General features: G+C 37.3%; 1 protein-coding gene across 1 annotated transcript in view; it reads left to right on the top strand.

Moving 5' to 3' along the window:
• Positions 1–7,587: 7,587 nt before the first annotated feature.
• The window catches only part of LOC149781223 (uncharacterized), an 83,248-nt gene continuing 68,651 nt past the window's right edge, over positions 7,588–22,184 (top strand). Inside the window, exons 1-2 of the mRNA XM_089935309.1 lie at positions 7,588–7,963; positions 14,769–14,911. Of these exons, the coding sequence (XP_089791435.1) occupies positions 7,743–7,963; positions 14,769–14,911 (364 nt within the window). The 5' untranslated portion in view covers positions 7,588–7,742. The remainder of the gene's footprint in view (positions 7,964–14,768; positions 14,912–22,184) is intronic.

Below are 22,184 nucleotides of genomic sequence, written 5' to 3'. Positions count from 1 at the left end.
CAACATTTCAGTCACTATCATGGCATGTATCTGCATCTGGACGTGTTGCTGCTCAAAGATGCTCTTGAAAGTTTCTGTGATAATGCCATGCACTATACAAGCTAGGCCAATGTCACTATATCCCATTCCAGGGAATGATCAGGGACACCTTACCATCAAATACCAAAGTCAAGTTGAACTACTCACAGATATCGATGTGTATTTGATTGTTGAACATGATATCCAGTTGGCGTAATTTCAATTGTGAGACACCGACACGCTCGTGTAAACAACCCGAGCATGTTCGGATACGAGCCAGCCATCGCAAAAGATTCATCGTGTATATTGAAACTAATAATCTATATGGATGGACCAATGGATACAAATCTGAGGGCAAAGGTGACAAATGAGTTTAAAAGGGATAGCTCCGCAAAATGATGGAAAAATCTCTGGAAACAGATTGGTGTTTATCTTTTTCTGGAAAATGAAGAGGACAACCTTAGAAGGCTCATTGTAGACCCAACATTTGAGTCACACAAGATATTTGATGGTGGATTCATTTCTGAACACAGCAAGAAGGCCAAGCTGAAGTTGATAAAAATCCATCTAAGTTGGTGCGATCGTGCTGGATTTATCAATGCTGCTCATGCATGAGCTTTACTATAACAAGATCAAGCCGCAGTGCAGTAATAATATTAAGATCCTGTACACAGACACTCACTCATTGCTGACGCACGTTACCATGAGTATATTTATGCGGACATGAGTGGGACATCACTTGAGTATCCGTGGGATTAATCGCTGTTCAGTAACGTCAACAAGAAAGTTGTGAAGAAATTCACAGACGAGTGCCCAATCAAGACCATCGAGAAATTCATGGGACAGTGGCCAAACTGTAATCGATAAAGACTAGCTACGATGTCGCAGCCTCAACTTGATTTGTTGTGGTTGAGGCTACGAACTGATCCCATATCATTTAATGGAGCAAAGAAAATCATCACTAAAGTCACAAAAACAAACAGTGTAGAAATCAACTACATAAGTATAATCATGTTGTGAAAGAAGTTTGGCTTATTTTGACTTTATTAAGCCCTTACACGATAAAATAAATTGGTATGGTTACTCTAACCTTATCCTGTCCACCATGACAGACAACTCGAGACTCTCGCCGTGACCCCTTTTCTACGTAAGGCTTGCCAGAACATATTTTGGATATTCTACGCTATATTATTATCAATCAAGTGCGAATAATCGCTTCTTGGTTGAATTTCAAAGTTGCCGCTAAACCGTATTTACTTTTAATGCGCAGATTATCTAACCCAAACGGCGCCAAATTGTTACTACGATTTGTTTACATTTCCAAATAAGGCGTCAATGTCCTAATATGGCACACAAACAAACGAGGCTGAGAACGGAAGTAATCATTATTTGAAATAACATGGCGGACGATCTAAACGAAAATATCGGCTGAAAAAAGTAAAGGAGATTTTACAACTATTTCTACAATGATTTTCGATACTTCCGGTATTAAATAAGAGGACTACTCAATTTATGGGATTATATGCAAGGAATATGTTTAATGTGTTATTATTAGGTTAAAAGAGCGCCGGGTGTGATTCACACCCGGCTTGCTCCATTAACACGTATATGCTCATGTTAGTACCCTGTCCACGAGGTACGAGTAAGGGTACTAATATTAGTACTAGATAAAGACTATTAACAAGATCATTAAGAAATGTAAAGAGTTACCTGTTGTTTTCGTGAAGGATATCCTGCATGACATGTATGTGGAATGTCTACCTGAGCTGTGCGAATTCACACACTCATCTAATCTTATCAATGAAATATAGTTTATGTGTGTATCATGTGATGGATTTTCCCTGATGAACTCGCTACTTACTCGTACGGGCACCATGCGATTGCGATTTCATAAGTTTTGGAAGAAGTTATGTGTCCACAGGTAACAGGAACGACTTGCAAATTCTTCTCACATGAATGTTCTACATGGAGGCTTTCTCTCTTGTTTGCTATCAAGCTTCAGGTGAGAGCGTGTTGGTAGCTCCAGAAGGTCAATCCGATCTGAGATTGTAAAGATATAAATGGACCATACTAGGTCCGAAGCACGATACTGTCTGTCTTCAAGCCACCACCCCCACTCCAAGTGCATATAAATGACAAATCAAATTGTTTCCAAGTTGGGCTAATGTAGGTGAATTTGAAGCTGCTATTGTCTCAGTGTGTTTGAACCTAATTGTGCAGGTGGTTTCATTGTTCAGCACTGCCATTACCGAGCAAAACCTTGTGAACCACCGTTTATGCCTGAATTATCGTTCCGCATGTTTGTGGTTATGTCGTTCCATGATGGCTTGATCTCCATAAATGTTGTCATGTCCATGACTAACAAACACTTGATGTTTAGCTAACAATGAAGCAATGGCTGCTAGAAATTCGTTTCCTGGGTCCACCTGCAGAAGCCATGGTCATGTTAGCAGTGAACATACATATAACGCGTACTTGGATGTCCACCTGCATTCTCAATCGTGCGAGAGAAACGAAGTGTCATCCTTATGAACTTCGTTCTGGGTCCTCACATCAAACCATTAATGGGAAATCTTTCTTGGTCCGGGTAGGTAAATATGTCACAACACTTGTTTGGACAGCCATGCTCGAGCAACCCCGTGGTTAATTTTGCCAAGCTGACAAACTTTTCAACGACAGCTTCACCTGTCCAATAACCGCGTGGACTGTAGTTAAACTTCTTAGCTACACAAGGACACAAATTTCTAGTCAGATTTGCATTACAAATATTCATTCAGCATCTCATATGATGTGATGGCATGGTTCAGTTACACAATAAATGACATTCAACATGGCATCAAGAACAGAAAACCCGAAGATTTATCAGCTATTGACTTCTCCACATAGGCAAAGCCCAGACCACCCCAACATGGCGTTTCCAAACTCACTTCTCATATATCATTTGCCCGGATGGATTTGGGAAAACCCAACCATTATTTAATCTGATCACGTGATGGTTATAGTGAGATTATGTTATTGCACCATCTGCTTACGATCATCATTGTATTCAAGGATTTCAATGAGGTGCTTGCGTCGTCAAAGACGTAATCATCCACACATCGAGATTTTGTCTACAATCAGTCAAGCTCCGCGATTGACAAACTTGAACCGTGTGTGAATAATCGTGTTGTGTACAAGGATCTGATACTTGAACGCCAAAACAACAAAAGATAATAGTTTCCTTAGACAGAAACAAAAGCGCGGCCGTGATATATGTGACACAACGATATGCACGTGTGCCTACATTGATCCGGGACAACATCAGCATGTTGATATTTCGTGTTGATGCGCACAGCTATGCAAAGATTCATTGGACTTGGTGTACTGTCTAGCGTGGGATGAGTTTCGGAATATGCTCAATGAAGTCCCAGAGTAGCTGTATGGTTGTCTCACTATCGATTTAAATGGACGCGCGGGGTTTCCATATCACACGGGTTTGAATACATCAATTTGACAACCATGATACATGTATGAAATGACAACCGCCAGCGATGGCATTGCAGACTATGCAGACCGATGCTGTCAATATGTCCAGAAGTGAGTGAAACGTTTTGATTGTTACATGGACATCCATAAACGAGTCAGACATACCCTTATATCACGACAGACTGCACGGGAAGACCTCAGGGAGAGCTTTAAAGTCATGTAAACCACCACTACCATGATGGGAACATTGTCATTTAATAGATATCAGCGCAGATTGCGGAAGTACAATAACAGCTACGCTCAAGCGCAAGTTAAAGATATCACAGCCTAAAATATTTAATGATTTAAAATATTTAAATCAAGACCGCAAACAGATCGAGGATTATGTCGTAACAATTTTAAGCTTCTTTTAAGGCTCACTGGAAAGAATACGTAACGGAACCATACTACCAATGAGGTAATTTCTGCAAGTTTGGATGGTTCGGTACATCGGAAGAGGTTTTTAAAAGCCTACAGCAACAGAAAAAATTTCGCGATGACCTTAAAAATGATGAAAGTCGACTCTTGAGTCCTAATCCGGGAGAATAAATCTCTAGTGAAGGTATCAGCAGAACGCAACGTGTCAATCGTTCAATTATGCGACTGGTTAGAAACATGTGTGCTGTTGGTTCGTGCAAGTTATTGTTATTGTTACTGTTGTTGGGTTTAACGCCATTTTTCAGCACACGATAGGCTATACATGGCGGCCAGTATTAATGGTGGAGGAAGAACCCAGGAAAACCCCGGAAAGAACCATCGACCCACGAGAAGCTACTGGCAAGCTTTCTCACATACCCACATTGGCTGAATCTTAGACTCGAACCGCCGCAGACAGAGGTGAGATGGCAGTGATCCGTAACGAAGAGCGCTTTAGACCACTCGGCCACTCGGGGCCCCGGTTCGTGCAAGTAACAACACGCCAAAAGTCCTCTGGGCCAGGTGACGATTTGCCGGTTAATGTACGAACTCGGTGAAGACATCAACGATGCATATAAACCGATGACGAGTTCTGAGGTACTTCACGTGTTAGACAGACTCGATGGTGTGATGCAGCGTGTTGTTGCAAATACAACCCTAATAGTTACTTCTGTGATTACAGTCTCGTAACGGACGCCAGAATTTCATGTGTTCTTTACAGCACCAATCACTGCAGGGTACTCCCACACAGACTAGATATAATTAGCATTGTTGTATGTTTATTGCAGTTGGCCTAAGATTCAGTCGCACTCGTTTGTTTTCGGATGCGTCTCCTCCCAGTTGTCAAGCGATAAAAAAAAAAAAAAAAAAACTCTACCATGGACCTTAGAGGACGAAAAGAACAAGGATTCATCACTGTCGTGTGATAAATACAGTTTTACGTCAGATTTAAAGATTGTTTATGCTAAAGACTCAGGTGTACTCCTTCAACAGATCCTAGATGGTATCATCCAAATAGTGGCCACTACTGGCAGCAACGGCGTTGCAAGATTACCTCATCATCCAGCTATACCACAGCCGTCACAGTGCATGAAATGACATATATCAAGCCCAATCCAGCAATCTGCATTCACCAAATAGTATGTCGAGCTTGACTAGAAAAAGCTGTGGAAGGATTGCTACTTCAGAGTTGCACGACCATTACAAACGAGAAAGATATAGTCTAGAGCAGTGAAATGCTACAAACTACTAATAATTAAAGATGTGATAGCTGAGAAAAGAGTGTTTATTGAAGGAGGGATAATCATGAGCGTGAAAACATTCAGAAGAAATTGAAGGAATCACTTAAACTTGGTTCAAAAATTGAAGATTTTTGTTACATAACTAAAATATATTAAAATAGTCTCAGACTGTTGTATGTTTTACTATAATTGCTTCGACACAATTTAACCTTCATTTATATAAAAATACCAAACTATCAACTCTCTCTCTCTCTCTAATTTTGAAAAATACTTTATTGTTTATTGCCTGCCTATTTGAGCGTCTCTAATTCTGCTTGGGATCGTTGGATTTGAACTCTTGCATGGTTTAACTTTGCTATGACAGAAAACAAGAGCGCCGCCTAGCCACTTTTAGAAATAAAAAATAATGTTTATTCATGTATGACATTACATTAAGTTTCAGGTGAAACCATTCATTCAAACGCAAACGGACATACGGACGAATAACACCATTATATAATTCGTCTCGTCTAAGTTGGGCGAAGTCACCTTTCCATATTGAAACGTTATTAATCTATCTAAATTCAGACATAAAATATTTATTAGCTTAAATTGTCTATATACGAAATATTGCAAAATTATACTTCTATTAAATAAAATCGAGATGTTTTAAAATATTTGAATATGAAACGGGTTTTAAAAAAGAAATATTTTCATTAATTAACCAGATTAAACGTTTTCATTCTATGGAGAAAGCAGGTAGCATATACGTGTTACACGTGTACTGTATCACACTTAAAGCGGGATTTAAGGATATGTTACAAATAACATACGAAGGGGACTTTGAAGGTCGCCAAACACAATATCCTTGAAAAACCTGCAGTATCAAGCAATCTCAAAGGATTATAAAAGTATGTGTTTGAAAAGTTCAGTCACATTCTTTCATTAGGAATATACGAGAAGTTAATGTACGCTACGATACCTATATTTTCTTTGGTTAAGTTGAGCAAATACAATTCATTTAGTTCTTTCTACTTCTAAAAAGGATTGTACACAACGTTTTGGATTCTACTAGTCTCGTCAGAGAGTTCATGCAGCTGAAGCTTTCCCCACCCTCCTTCTGAACAGATGTGCATCACTTGTATGTAAAATTCACAGAGATAACACTCAACTCACTTACTCAATATCATTACATTTTATATGAACCCAGCTTTTACATGCACCACACTACACCGACCCAGTGTTTCAATTCATATGACAAACCAAACAGAGGTAATATTCAATCATGGCCTTCTTGTTGGTCCGTGCCGACGGCATTTTGTTACAAATACGATTGTGTCAAACAAAATATTAAAATGTTTAAGAAAAACATTGCTTAGCAAAGTGAAAGCATAATCAATTAAAATAAATGTCAAATCTAAGCATTTTAATAACATTGACAATACTATATATGAATGACATTCCAATCATGCACGTGCTTAATTACGTGCAATAGCTTTGTACTGTGAAAGCTACCGTTCAAATTGTTAAAGTCTTATTATTCTTGTACCGAATTAGCCAGTTGCTCTCAGTTAAATCATGAAGTTTATAATAAGGGTGACAATAACCCGTGATCAATTGCCGCGGCAAGCCTGACAAAGAACGTGACAAACGAACCGCTTATAGAACTCACAGGGGTTTCCATTATCTATCAGCAGGTCATACATTTGCTGTGAAAGAGATTTAAGGGGATAGATACAGAAAAATTGCATGAGATAGACAGGGATTCGAAAATAAAAAATAGCACCATACATGTTTTTATTGAATGACTCATCTATATACATATACATACATTCAATCAGTCATACGGTTAAATATTTACATAGTCTTTGTGTGTGTGTATGCGTGCGTGTCTGTACGTGTGTACGTCTTTCTGTGTATTTGCATGTCTTTGTGCGGTTTTCTGGTATCACGGTACCAATTGTTTTTCCATATACCTCAATGCTAATGTTCTGTGAAATAAATATACTTTCTATCCTACTTGAGTATGCATGTCACACACTGTCATAGAGAACAATGCTAGATTGTCAGTTTAACAATAACATAACCAGGTACTCCATTGCATTTAAGAGAGATAACTCTACTGGAACTAGAGAGGGGTAAGAGTTATTTAGTCACAACATTAGCACATTTTCAGCCATGTGTACCATATTTTAAAAAAATCTTAAAAATTACAAAGTATGATCTAGATAGAAATTAACATAAGCCACATGTTGCCAAGAGGCTCAACTTTTTATAAGCCAAACAGAAAGTACAACTCTTACATAACCATAGCTAGCATTGTTCTTTAATTCTAAATGCAATGTTGCCACAACACCTTTAGCTCCGCCCACCTGGACTTGCGCAATTGGTACCGTTATACCTATAGGTCTTTGCTGTGTTTATTTTGGACCTTGCGCAAGTGTCTGAAACAACGCGGAGTTCCCGTAAATAAACCAGGTGTTGAGTGAAACAGACCGTAACATTGGGTTAGATATGGCGACGTAATCGGTTAATAAAAAACTGGTTGTACAGAGAACAGATTATTTGCTGCTGGTGATTCCAATGTCGGACCGAGGAATTCAAGCAACCGGGAGGCAACAGCCCCTGCTACACACTGATGGATTGCGGCAAGATAATGTCAAGAGAGATGAGAGGATCAAACCAGAGAATAATACACCGGAGGAAAAAGTCAATTCTAGTCTGTCAGAGGATGAAAACTGCCCCCCGTTTAGCCTACAGCTGAATCAAATGGGGTTAGAGTTAAAAGACATACCAGGAGACGGGTAGGTTGCTACCGTTATTGTTTTTTTGGGGGGTGGGTGGGTTTAAAGTTGCCACCCAGTGCCGGATTACCAAATAGACAGAGTTGGCACCCGCCTATGGGTCCCATACCTTTTAGGGGCCCCGCGACAATAATTATTTAATAATTTTTTTTAATAACATTAAATGTTAATTTCTTTCATAACATTAATAATTGTTAATATTTGTTTTGTGTAATAAAATTGGTTTGTTAAAAGTGTTGGTTGGTAAAATTAAAAACGTTTTAGGAAATCATTTGCGGGGCGGGGGGGGGCAAGATTTGGACTGCCAAAGGGCCATCACAGGGTTTAATCCGGCAATGTTGCCATCCCCACTCCCTCGCATCCTTCTCAATCCACTGCATTCCATGAAAAATAATAATATATCATCTGTGCTTTAATTGTTAAGTAAGTCAAATACCCAACAGTAAGCAAAGCAAAGAAGTTATTTGGATGTTCTGTTATTCGTGTCAGTCATGGTTGATAACATCCCTTTTTGAAATATTCGGTATGTTATTTTAAGCTGAGGAAATGAAAACTCTGTGTGTCTTTTCCAAGGACAGTGGGTAGACGAGCAAGATGTTTGTTTTTTTGTTGTTTTTTTATAAAAAAATATTGGCAGAATAAAAAGGCGGAGAAAATGTATTAGTCTAAATGTTTAATGGTTTACTACTATAGAAATCTCTGACAAAATGAAATCACCATATCGGTTATATAAATGTTCATTTATATAACCGATAAGGTGATTTCATGTTGTCAGAGATTTCGCCGTACTTTAGTGATAAAACATCAGACTCCTGTGCTTAAAGATCACTTGTCTTTATGCACAGTATAACGGGAATTCCAGCATGTACAAAATTATTGTTACAATGAGGTTGGCAGTATAATGAGTTCTAAACTTAGGGATCATTTAAAGGGGACAAAAACCCTGACCTGCACAATTTTATTGTAAATAGAAGGATATTTAGTAGTTTGTGTATATCATCTATCCCGACTAATTTTTTTTCTTTGCATCTATTGTATTTGCACAAACATTTCATAAAAAATACTGTCCTGTATTCCGAGATCAAACGGAAAGAACCTTCCCCGAATTTGTTATCTCCCTTCCATACAAACAGTCGTATTCAGTTTGATGCCCCCTTGGAGAACTCGCCCCAACGTATCTGGAGAAGTCCCCCCAGAGTGGTTGGAGAAGTCGCCCCAAATGGTTGGAGAAGTCACCTCAAAACGTGTCATCCAGAAAACCTATTTAATATTTATCTTTGAAATAAATAAATTATTTAAAAGATAGAAATGTGTATCTTAGAACAATACTGTTAGCAACTAAAAGGTCGCCAACTAAGATGTCGAATGATGTATCTTATTATCTGGTATTGACTCTCCTGTACAAGGAAGAAAACTCCTATCTATGCAACTCCAGATGGTTTCGGAAGGGAAACTGAAACGAGGATAGACCCGTTAAACAAAAGAAAAACAAGGAAGAAAATCTCACTTGTGACATATGTTCAAAAACGAAGAACTAAGTGTCAGTGCATTATTGAATACATTTTCTAGATTATATGCTGTACCGGTATCCTAATTCTGTTGTATTATGTTTGGAATTCCAACGTAATGGTGCAAATGCCATCATTGCAAGGTGTATATTCCTTTTTGGTCATTTGGTAAATTTCGATAAATTCATAGATATATGCAGTGATATCAAAATCATTGTGAAATTTGCTGAGATCTTACCTTTCATCGGACATCTACTAAAACAACAGGAACATTTGTTTAAAAATACTAAAAACACGAGTCGTCATTGTTTTTAACTCGGATATAAACACTTTTGTTCTCAACCCATTTTGACAAAATCTAAGTGCCGTGCGCAACTTATTTAAATTCATTGATGTTCAAATAAATGTAATTAATTTTATCAAACGTAGTATTAAGTAGTCACAGTCATTTTGTGGAGGGTTCAGATTGTCAAATAGATTTTTTTTCTTCATTCTATTAGACGATCTTACGCTTGGTCCTGAATAATATGGGAAATGTTGCCGTTGTTTTCCATCAGTACTTATCTCATACAGTTATCCGGCAAAAATCTTTTAATATTGATAGCAAAAAATATTCGTTTTGAAATCATTACTTTATATCGTTGCTGAACTCTGATATATACATTGTAAAATTATATTAACATGGGTACTGGAACAATCCTCAATTCTTTCATTCTTTTTTTTTTCTCCATCTTTGAAAAGTAAGAAATTATCTACCAATGAAATGTTAAAGACATATTTACACATTTTCATTCAATGTTTCCAATATCAATTTATTATTAACTTTGATTTTGTATGTAACTGCATCGGATGAATATGCATCTTTCTTTCACAATACCGTTCAAGACTGTTTTCCACTCATTGTGTAATAAAACCCTTCCTTCCATTCTGCATTCATCTTTTTGTGTAATGTCGATAACAGAAAAATAAATAACTTAAATTGAAAGTCTGTGTGTTCATATAAACTCGTTAGATTTCTTACAACAACACACACTACGATAAAATTTGTAAACAAATGTTAGTGTTAACTTTCTTGATTGATACTAGCATAATTCATTAATGTGGTAATTACTCTCAAACTCGGACCTGGCTGATACGGTGCAAATTGGAGAATGGTTCGCCCCACATATCTGGCTGGTTCTCCAAACTTCCAAGCTGATTCGGACCATATGAAATACTATTCAGTTTAGTCCAGGATTTAACTGTGACCAGAGATCTCGGAAACGCTTAATTACGCGTATTTGGACGCCAATTTTTGATCTGGGACGCATAAAATCACTGAGGCGGGAGTCCTCCGTACGCATGTAATAGGTGTGCGGCAAAATTCAAAGACTTGCCAGTCCTGCTTCAGCCACCTGCTCTGTGGGGAAAATGTGTCGATCAATTAACTGTGCTGATATTTACAATAACAGACTGAAAGACCCCTTGATGTACATACATGTTGCCATTTTATAAAGAGTACATAAAAATGAACATGATTGCATAGCTGGGCGGCTCGTTAAAAGGCTTTGAGTGGCGGTCGGGTTGGAAAATGGACTGATATTTACAGTGATTTAGTTCAGAGGCAGACTGACCCAGAGATGTACATGTGGTCATTTATAAAACTACATCAAATAAACAACTTTAGCTTTCGTTATTGTATTCATTTCCAAATGTAGCGGAATAAGCAGTGCGCGTGACCTCAGAATCAAGACGTGTTGAGACTTAGACAAAATACCAATCGTAAGTGCGTGACAAATCGCCTAAAATGTAAACGTCGCCTTCTTCTGTTAGAAAAGTGAAAACGACTTTGCCCTGTGATTGGTACATTGACTGGCCATACCATATTTTTTTAAAATGCCCCTCGCCTTAGCCCGGTTATTTCTAGTGTTGTAGCGAAATGTATTCATCAAGGCATCAGTAGCAAGGCCTAGTTTTTATATCAATTACGTTGACAAACAAACTCTTGCCCATTCAAAAGCATTATGTTTTGATAGCTGATTGACCATTAAGGCCTAAAGCACTCCCATTTACTGATCACTGCCATCTCATCTCTGCGTGTGTGGGTTCACAGATAACCATTACCAAGAAAATTAAGAGTATCCATCAATAAAGAAAGGTCTGAATGGTATAAGTTGTTATATTGTTACGGGTTGGACGCCCCATCTCTCTATTCATTGACGGACACTTAATTTTATTGGTAGCGAGACCCAATGTGTGGGCTTGCATCAAGAGCTTGACCAATGTGGGTATCTGAAAAAGCTTGCCAGTAACTTTCCGTGGGTCGGTGGTTCTTACTTGGGTTTTTCCGGGGTTTTCATCCATTGTTACTGTTATCTGTTGCCTTACTTGCACTGAGACATGGAGTAGAACTAGTCCTACAGTGTAAGACATAGCACATATTATTTATTTTGTGTGCTAAAAACACACAAAACATAAATATCAGCATCGAGGTCTTACATGTAGGGCTTATAGTTGAATCAAAAACAGCAACAGATGGACAAAGTAAATCCCATAAGCTGCCAGTTTATTGATATGGCAGTGTACAGGAATTATTTTGAACAGATCAGAACTATGTAGGCCTATTCCTTTTCTTAGAAATGAAGTGCATTTTATTGGAATTAATGAAACATATTTTGAAACAATCATTTATGGTTTACAAAATAGGCTTTTTAAAAAAAAAAATTATCAGTATTTTACATGTTACAATAGATTCAAAGATTGTTCTCCTGTTTGCATTAAACTTGGAGTCTGCCCATTTAATATTCACAAAGAGAGAGAGAGAGAGGGTGCATGTTTTGGGGGAGTGGGGCTAGAATATTTTACCCCCAAAACTACAAATTTCCAGCCCACAAATAGTTTGAAAATATTCTCACTGTTTTGTGCAAAAAGAAGGACTCGTTTTATTATTGGTTGAAAAGAATTAGTTTGTCTTAAGGTATTAAAGAAGAAAAGAAAATTCTGGTTTGAAAGAAAATTCAGGAGGATCAAGATAAGCGCTGAAATAAGTGGCTAAGACCCCTTGGCAGATACTTTCTAGTTCTTCAAAGATACAGCAATTATAGAAAATATAAAATAATTTTCTCCTGCTTGTAAATTTGTACTAAATTTGACATTATAGTTTTAAAAATGGTAAAAAATATTTCCATCTTGTTAATTTCAAAGATGTATCATTGCCATGTAATTCACACAAAACAACATTGGTTACATTTAAGAAGTGGTTTTGGAGAAGGTGTGAAAATTACGTTTCTCACCTTTCTGTCATCAAGACCAAGATACACACATTTGTTTTTGATCATCACATGATAACTATTTCCTCCAGATCTTCAATTAAAATTGTACCAGTATATTTTCTGGGTATATGTGAAAAATATATTTTCTACCTAGTTGCTATGAAGATTTAATGGCTGCTGTGACAGCTGTCAGAAATAGAACTTGCCTAAAATACTCCTGTTATGTTTGACCAATATGGCTGCTTCTTTAGATGTCAATATGTTTTTGATCTGGTTGTTATGGAAACAAAAATTCAGTCATTTCCTAAGTTCCTGCAAGACAGATGATAAATGAATAATGTATGCGATATCTCTTTATTTGTTTAACTTATTTAAACATTATGACTGTCAGTGATAATATATGTAAAGTTTTCAAATACATTCAATAGTTAGAGACAAACCTTTGAGAATGGGCTGCCAAAGGAAATCTCTATTGAAATGGGTTTTCATGACATAAGAAATACAAACAAATTTATGTATACATGTATCTGAATGTAATAATAGAACTAATAGCTACATGCATTATTGAAAATACATGTATTTTGATTGTCAATACTACTTATATTTTTATTGCAGCTATAAACAACAGAAACTCTAGCTAAAACATTATTACTATCTACCCTATTATTATATCCATTTGTCCTAAAATGTTCCATAAATGCAAATTTTCCATTCAGCTGTCATAAGTATTGAATGGGAAAAGGAAATGTACAAATAACAACCCATGCACATTACAGTAGAATATATTATTATTATTATTATTATTATTATTATAAAAATAAACTTTGTTGTTTTTGTGTGAATCTGTCAATAGGCTATTTAATGGTATCTGTGATAGCTGAATTCCTCAGATTTAGGGTCTCTGGTAGGGTTCGAAGGTCAGATATATAAAAATTGCCATTGTTGTTGTAGGGTCTCGTGCCATTTTTCAACACAAGATAAGCTATACGTGGCAGCCAGTATAACTGGTGTAGGAAGAACCCTGGAAAACCCCAGGAAGAACCACTGACCCACAAGAAGCTACTGGCAGACTTTCTCATGTACCCATGTTGGTCGAGCCTGAGACTTGAACCCACACAGACAGAGATGAGATGGCAGTGATCCGTAATAGTGAGTGCTTTAGACCACTCAGCCACTCAGGGCCCCAAAATTTGCCATTATAGTGACATTTATTTATATCGTGAAAACCTAAATTTGAGTATGTGATCATAGCATGAGGCATGTTATGTGCAGGAGGCTTTTTTTCACTAACCTGCAGAATCACATACGGTAAATACAATTTCTACTGCTTCTGCCTACATTTCATGAATCATGCTAAAATCAAAGAAAATCCCATCTGGGTTTCCAATTAAAGATGCTTTATTCATCAGCATCAACTCAATAGCTGCAAGACTCATGAATGAAGCACCATACGTACTTTCATGCATCTCCAAATACTCATTGCAGGATGGTCATTCTTCAGGCATTTGTGTTCATTTTCCCAGCATTTCTGGTACAGTACTAAAATCCTGGTCTCTTTTCTTGATCATATTTGTAACTGCACTGTATTTTGTCTCTTTCATCATCATGTAATTCCTGCTGTTTCCATGGTGACTGAACACCTTGCCGATACTTCCACATGTTTACAATTGTCACAACACATTGTATTGAATGTTTATCAACAACAATGTAAGTAATAAAGCACGTTGTTCAGTGTTCTGGATTATTTCTCAAAGTTGGCAAACATAGCCTTTTCAGGTACTCAACTCAGTTAACACAGTAAACAAATCATTTAACCACTAAAGGAAATGCTGTCTCATGATCACTTCTTAACGGGTAATTTTCTGCTCTAATGGATTAATGATAACTGTGTTTCAGTGATCTTCAGCAAAATCACGATCCGCAGGATAGCAGATTAGTGTTTTGATCCCTTTAAGGTGGAAGCTATAGAGAGTATATAACATATAGGGTGGGGATTTTCCATGGTAATAGCAGTATTATATTTTCCTCAGTCTTGTTGTATTTCAGGAACTGCTTATTTTGTGCCCTAGGTGACCAGATTGAGGGGCATATGAGTGGCCATTACAGGCACCGTGAAGATGTAGTCAAGTACATGATGGAACATAGATCTGACTTTGAACCATTCCTTGACGTACCTTTTGAGAAGCATAGTAAGTTCATAAGTTGTTGTTGGGTTTAATGCCATTTTTCAGCACATGATAGGCTATACATGGCAGCCAGTATTAATGGTGAAGAAAGAACCCAGGAAATCACCAGAAAGAACCATCGACCCTCGAAAAGCTACTGGCAAGCTTTCTCACATACCCACATTGGCCGAATCCGAGACTCGAACCCACGCAGACAGAGGTGAGATGGCAGTGATCCGTAACATAGAGCACTTTAGACCACTCGGCCACTCAGGGCCCAAAGTTCATAAGTAAATTAATGGTGGACTCAAACTTGGGACACCAACTGGCACCAAAATAGCTACACTTCCATATCATATACTGTAATTGTTCTGGAGGAACAGAGATGGGGTGTGTACATTTTGGGGAACAGTTGCATATGAGTGGGAATCCATCAGATTTCATTTAAAAAACAGACCAATAAATGGCCCAATGTTTTATATTTTGAGTGTTTTATTATAATTTTCAATAATATTGAGGCAGACCGTACTGATAATAATGGGTGTAGTGAGACCATACTGATAATAATGGGTGTAGTCAGGTCATACTGATAATAATGGGTGTAGTCACACCATACTGATAATAATGGGTGTAGTCAGACCATACTGATAACAGTTGGTGTAGTCAGACCATACTGATAATACTAGGTGTGGTCAGACCATACTGATAATAATAGGTGTAGTCAGTCCATACTGATAACAATTGGTGTAGTCAGACCATACTAATAATAATGGGTGTAGTGAGACCATACTGATAGTAATAGGTACAGTCAGACCATACTGATAACAATTGGTGTAGTCAGACCATACTGATAATAATGGGTATGGTCAGGCCATATTGATAATAATGGGTGTAGTCAGACCATACTGATAATAATGGGTGTAGTGAGACCATACTGATAATAATGGGTGTAGTCAGGTCATACTGATAATAATGGGTGTAGTCACACCATACTGATAATAATGGGTGTAGTCACACCATACTGATAACAATTGGTGTAGTCAGACCATACTAATAATAATAGGTGTAGTCAGGCCATACTGATAATAGTTGGTGTAGTCAGACCATACTGATAATACTAGGTGTAGTCAGACCATAATGATAATAATAGGTGTAGTCAGGCCATACTGATAACAATTGGTGTAGTCAGACCATACTGATAATAATAGGTGTAGTCAGGCCATACTGATAATAGTTGGTGTAGTCAGACCATACTGATAATACTAGGTGTAGTCAGACCATACTGATAATAATAGGTGTAGTCATTCCATACTGATAACAATTGGTGTAGTCAGACCATACTGATAATAATGGGTATGGTCAGGCCATATTGATAATAATGGGTGTAGTCAGACCATACTGATAATAATGGATGTAGTGAGACCATACTGATAATAATGGGTGTAGTCAAGCCATACTGATAATAATGGGTATGGTCAGGCCATATTGATAATAATGGGTGTAGTCAGACCATATTGATAATAATGGGTGTAGTGAGACCATACTGATAATAATAGGTGTAGTCAGACCATACTGATAATAATAGATGTAGTCGGACCATACTGATAATAATAGGTGTAGTCAGACCATACTGATAATAATGGATGTAGTGAGACCATACTGATAATAATGGGTGTAGTCAAGCCATACTGATAATAATGGGTATGGTCAGGCCATATTGATAATAATGGGTGTAGTCAGACCATATTGATAATAATGGGTGTAGTGAGACCATACTGATAATAATAGGTGTAGTCAGACCATACTGATAATAATAGATGTAGTCGGACCATACTGATAATAATAGGTGTAGTCAGACCATACTGATAATAATGGATGTAGTCGGACCATACTGATAATAATAAGTGTAGTCAGGCCATACTGATAATAATGGGTGTAGCCAGACCATACTGATAATAATGGGTGTAGTGAGACTGTGCTAATAATAATGGGTGTAGTCAGGCCATAATGATAACAATAGGTGTAGTCAGGCCATAGTGATAATAATGGGTGTAGCCAAGCCATACTGATAATAATAGGTGTAGCTAGACCATACTGATAATAATGGGTGTAGTCAGGCCATACTGATAATAATGGGTGTAGTCAGACCATACTGATAATAATGGGTGTAGCCAAGCCATACTGATAATAATGGGTGTAGTCAGACCATACTGATAATAATGGGTATGGTCAGGCCATATTGACAATAATGGGTGTAGTCAGACCATACTGATAATAATGGGTGTAGTCAGACCATACTGATAATAATGGGTGTAGTCAGACCGTACTGATAATAATGGGTGTAGTCAGACCATACTGATAATAATGGTTGTAGTCAGGCCATACTGATAATAATGGGTGTAGTCAGACGATACTGATAATAATGGGTGTAGTGAGACCATACTGATAATAATGGTTGTAGTCAGACCATACTGATAATAATGGGTGTAGTGAGATCATACTGATAATAATAGGTGTAGTTAGACCATACTGATAATAATGGATGTAGTCAGACCATACTAATAATAATAGGTGTAGTCAGACCATACTGATAACAGTTGTTGTAGTCAGACCATACTGATAATAATGGGTATGGTCAGGCCATATTGATAATAATGGGTGTAGTCAGACCATACTGATAATAATGGATGTAGTGAGACCATACTGATAATAATGGGTGTAGTCAAGCCATACTGATAATAATGGGTATGGTCAGGCCATATTGATAATAATGGGTGTAGTCAGACCATATTGATAATAATGGGTGTAGTGAGACCATACTGATAATAATAGGTGTAGTCAGACCATACTGATAATAATAGATGTAGTCGGACCATACTGATAATAATAGGTGTAGTCAGACCATACTGATAATAATGGATGTAGTGAGACCATACTGATAATAATGGGTGTAGTCAAGCCATACTGATAATAATGGGTATGGTCAGGCCATATTGATAATAATGGGTGTAGTCAGACCATATTGATAATAATGGGTGTAGTGAGACCATACTGATAATAATAGGTGTAGTCAGACCATACTGATAATAATAGATGTAGTCGGACCATACTGATAATAATAGGTGTAGTCAGACCATACTGATAATAATGGATGTAGTCGGACCATACTGATAATAATAAGTGTAGTCAGGCCATACTGATAATAATGGGTGTAGTCAGACCATACTGATAATAATGGGTGTAGTGAGACTGTGCTAATAATAATGGGTGTAGTCAGGCCATAATGATAACAATAGGTGTAGTCAGGCCATAGTGATAATAATGGGTGTAGCCAAGCCATACTGATAATAATAGGTGTAGCTAGACCATACTGATAATAATGGGTGTAGTCAGGCCATACTGATAATAATGGGTGTAGTCAGACCATACTGATAATAATGGGTGTAGCCAAGCCATACTGATAATAATGGGTGTAGTCAGACCATACTGATAATAATGGGTATGGTCAGGCCATATTGACAATAATGGGTGTAGTCAGACCATACTGATAATAATGGGTGTAGTCAGACCATACTGATAATAATGGGTGTAGTCAGACCATACTGATAATAATGGGTGTAGTCAGACCATACTGATAATAATGGGTGTAGTCAGACCATACTGATAATAATGGTTGTAGTCAGGCCATACTGATAATAATGGGTGTAGTCAGACGATACTGATAATAATGGGTGTAGTGAGACCATACTGATAATAATGGTTGTAGTCAGACCATACTGATAATAATGGGTGTAGTGAGATCATACTGATAATAATAGGTGTAGTTAGACCATACTGATAATAATGGATGTAGTCAGACCATACTAATAATAATAGGTGTAGTCAGACCATGCTGATAACAGTTGTTGTAGTCAGACCATACTGATAATAATGGGTATGGTCAGGCCATATTGATAATAATGGGTGTAGTCAGACCATACTAATAATAATAGGTGTAGTGAGACCATACTGATAATAATGGGTGTAGTCAAGCCATACTGATAATAATAGGTATGGTCAGGCCATATTGATAATAATAGGTGTAGTCAGACCATATTGATAATAATGGGTGTAGTGAGACCATACTGATAATAATAGGTGTAGTCAGACCATACTGATAATAATAGATGTAGTCGGACCATACTGATAATAATGGGTGTAGTCAGACCATACTGATAATAATGGATGTAGTCGGACCATACTGATAATAATAAGTGTAGTCAGGCCATACTGATAATAATGGGTGTAGCCAGGCCATACTGATAATAATGGGTGTAGTGAGACTGTGCTAATAATAATGGGTGTAGTCAGGCCATATTGATAACAATGGGTGTAGTTAGGCCATAATGATAACAATAGGTGTAGTCAGGCCATAGTGATAATAATGGGTGTAGCCAAGCCATACTGATAATAATAGGTGTAGCTAGACCATACTGATAATAATGGGTGTAGTCAAACCAGATTGATAATAATGGGTGTAGTCAGACCATACTGATAATAATGGGTATGGTCAGGCCATATTGATAATAATGGGTGTAGTCAGACCATACTGATAATAATGGGTGTAGTCAGACCATACTGATAATAATGGGTGTAGTGAGATCATACTGATAATAGTAGGTGTAGTTAGACCATACTGATAATAATGGATGTAGTCAGACCATACTAATAATAATAGGTGTAGTCAGACCATACTGATAATAATGGGTATGGTCAGGCCATATTGATAATAATGGGTGTAGTCAGACCATACTGATAATAATAGGTGTAGTGAGACCATACTGATGATAATGGGTGTAGTCAAGCCATACTGATAATAATGGGTATGGTCAGGCCATATTGATAATAATGGGTGTAGTCAGACCATATTGATAATAATGGGTGCAGTGAGACCATACTGATAATAATAGGTGTAGTCAGACCATACTGATAATAATGGATGTAGTCGGACCATACTGATAATAATAAGTGTAGTCAGGCCATACTGATAATAATGGGTGTAGCCAAGCCATACTGATAATAATGGGTGTAGTGAGACTGTGCTAATAATAATGGGTGTAGTCAGGCCATATTGATAACAATGGGTGTAGTTAGGCCATAATGATAACAATAGGTGTAGTCAGGCCATACTGATAATAATGGGTGTAGCCAAGCCATACTGATAATAATGGGTGTAGTGATACCCTACTGATAATAATGGTTATAGTCAGGCCATATTGATAATAATGGGTGTAGTCAGACCATACTGATAATAATGGGTGTAGTGAGACCATTTAGGCCAACAAAATTGGCAATGGGCAAAAAAAACCATTGAAACTCCATATTGTTAATTACTTTTTTTGAATTATATAATTGCTCCACTTGGCATGTAAATTTGACTGAAACTGTGGTAGTAGCTCACAGTGAGATTGTCATAACTAGGCAAGTTGCTAGTGTCACATTGCCATGCTTCAGTTCCTGATGTAGATCCTTTATTTCTTAGTATCATTAAATATACTGTTATAAAAAACAGTTAAGTGGTGGCACATTCAAGTGTCTGGAGTACATCACTTAAAAAATGCACAAATGTTTTTGCTTTTTTTTGAGGGGCCAGTGATATTTTTATGACACAAAAACATGATTGAACCCAGCTGTGGCTCCCATGGAAACATTATAATGAGGGAGTTGTGTATATCCAGCCAAGGTCCATGCAGGAGGAATATCAGCTGTTACAGTGCATGCCATTTTACCCAATCACATACAAACATAAGTTGAAATCTTCAGGCCCTCCTACCCTTTATTTTCCTCTCAGGACAATAAATGTTTTCATATTTGGAGTACAATATCAACATATTGTCTTTGTCTCTTGGTGAGAAAATTAAAACAGTTTTAACAGAGTATTTTGTTCTTTCTGGTAAACATTTGAGAACTCTATGATTATTATCTCACCTGAAAGAAGCAGAGGAGAGTTTTTATACTATCCTTGGTGTCACTGTTTGCATTGGTGTAGATAAAAGTGTATACATACTGCACAGCCATACTGCATCACATCCATTCTCTCTTCCTTGGTCCTAGGCAACAGTTTGGAGCAGGTTTCATGATTCCTGCACACCTGGAAGGGGTCTAACTTTGTACACTATGTACATTCTTGTGTCAAGTTTTTGCATTTAGCTTGTGATTAATGTTGTGCATACTGTGTACATTCTTGCACTTAGCTCTTGGTTTGTTGTGCATGCTATATACATGCTTTGAACCATGAAACTTGGTGAGGGGATGCATCTTGATGTGTACCACACTCCCATCACAAAAAAGTAGTTGACTGTGACCCATGTTTCATGCTTCATTGACATTGGCACAGTTTTTTAATACATTTATTTCACAAGCTTTGTTCACATTAGAATCACAAAACTAAATATTTAGAAGCATTTCTATGAAGTACCACACCCTGACAACAAAAGTAGATGAATGTGACATACATTTCATATTTTACCCTCTTATGTTTAGTTTTTAGCATTCAGCTCTTAAACAGGTCAATTTGTTTACCACAATGTATATGTTCTGTTTTGTGCAGATTCATGAATCTTGATCAGGGGATATATCTTCATGAGTACTATAGCGTCGTCTCAGAAATAGGTTACTCGACACATTGCAATGATTTTAAAAAAATTATATTTCAAGTTTGTTTTTCAAGCTTTCTTCATTCTAGATGATTGTGTACATCTCGTTTAGGTCCACACTCTTGCACCACAAGGTCACTGTGATCTATATTTCATATTTTATTCGCTTAGGTTAAGTTTTTGTATTTAGCTCCTGATCAGATAATATTTTTCACCGTATATTCATATTGGGTGTGTGTGTGTGTTTAGGATTTTTAACGGAGCTTTAACAGTTTTTCAGTCATATCGCTATAATGTCTGCAGTGAGGCAGTTTGTAGTGACGTCTAGCACTGGGGCATCATGTCGCAGACATGTAACATGATGTCCCACTCAGTCACGTTATCCTGACACCAGGCTGACCTATCCTAACACAAGCCTCTTAATGCTGAGCGCCTAGCAAGGCAGTTGTTAGTACCATTTTTGTAAGTCTTTGTATGTAGCATGTACAAAACCTACGTGATCATAAGCTGTGTGCAAAAAGGTAACTGTTAGTGTTAGTATCACATCTTTACAACCAAAATAGGTCACTATTAGTGTTAGTATCACATCCTTACAACCAAAATAGGTCACTGTTAGTGTTAGTATCACATCCTTACAACCAAAATAGGTCACTGTTAGTGTT

The sequence above is a fragment of the Sinohyriopsis cumingii genome, chromosome 15, assembly GCF_028554795.1.
Source record: "Sinohyriopsis cumingii isolate HCF-2022 chromosome 15, ASM2855479v2, whole genome shotgun sequence".
In the NCBI taxonomy this organism is placed as follows: Eukaryota; Metazoa; Mollusca; class Bivalvia; order Unionida; family Unionidae; genus Sinohyriopsis; species Sinohyriopsis cumingii.
This window is presented reverse-complemented; position numbering and strand designations above follow the sequence as displayed.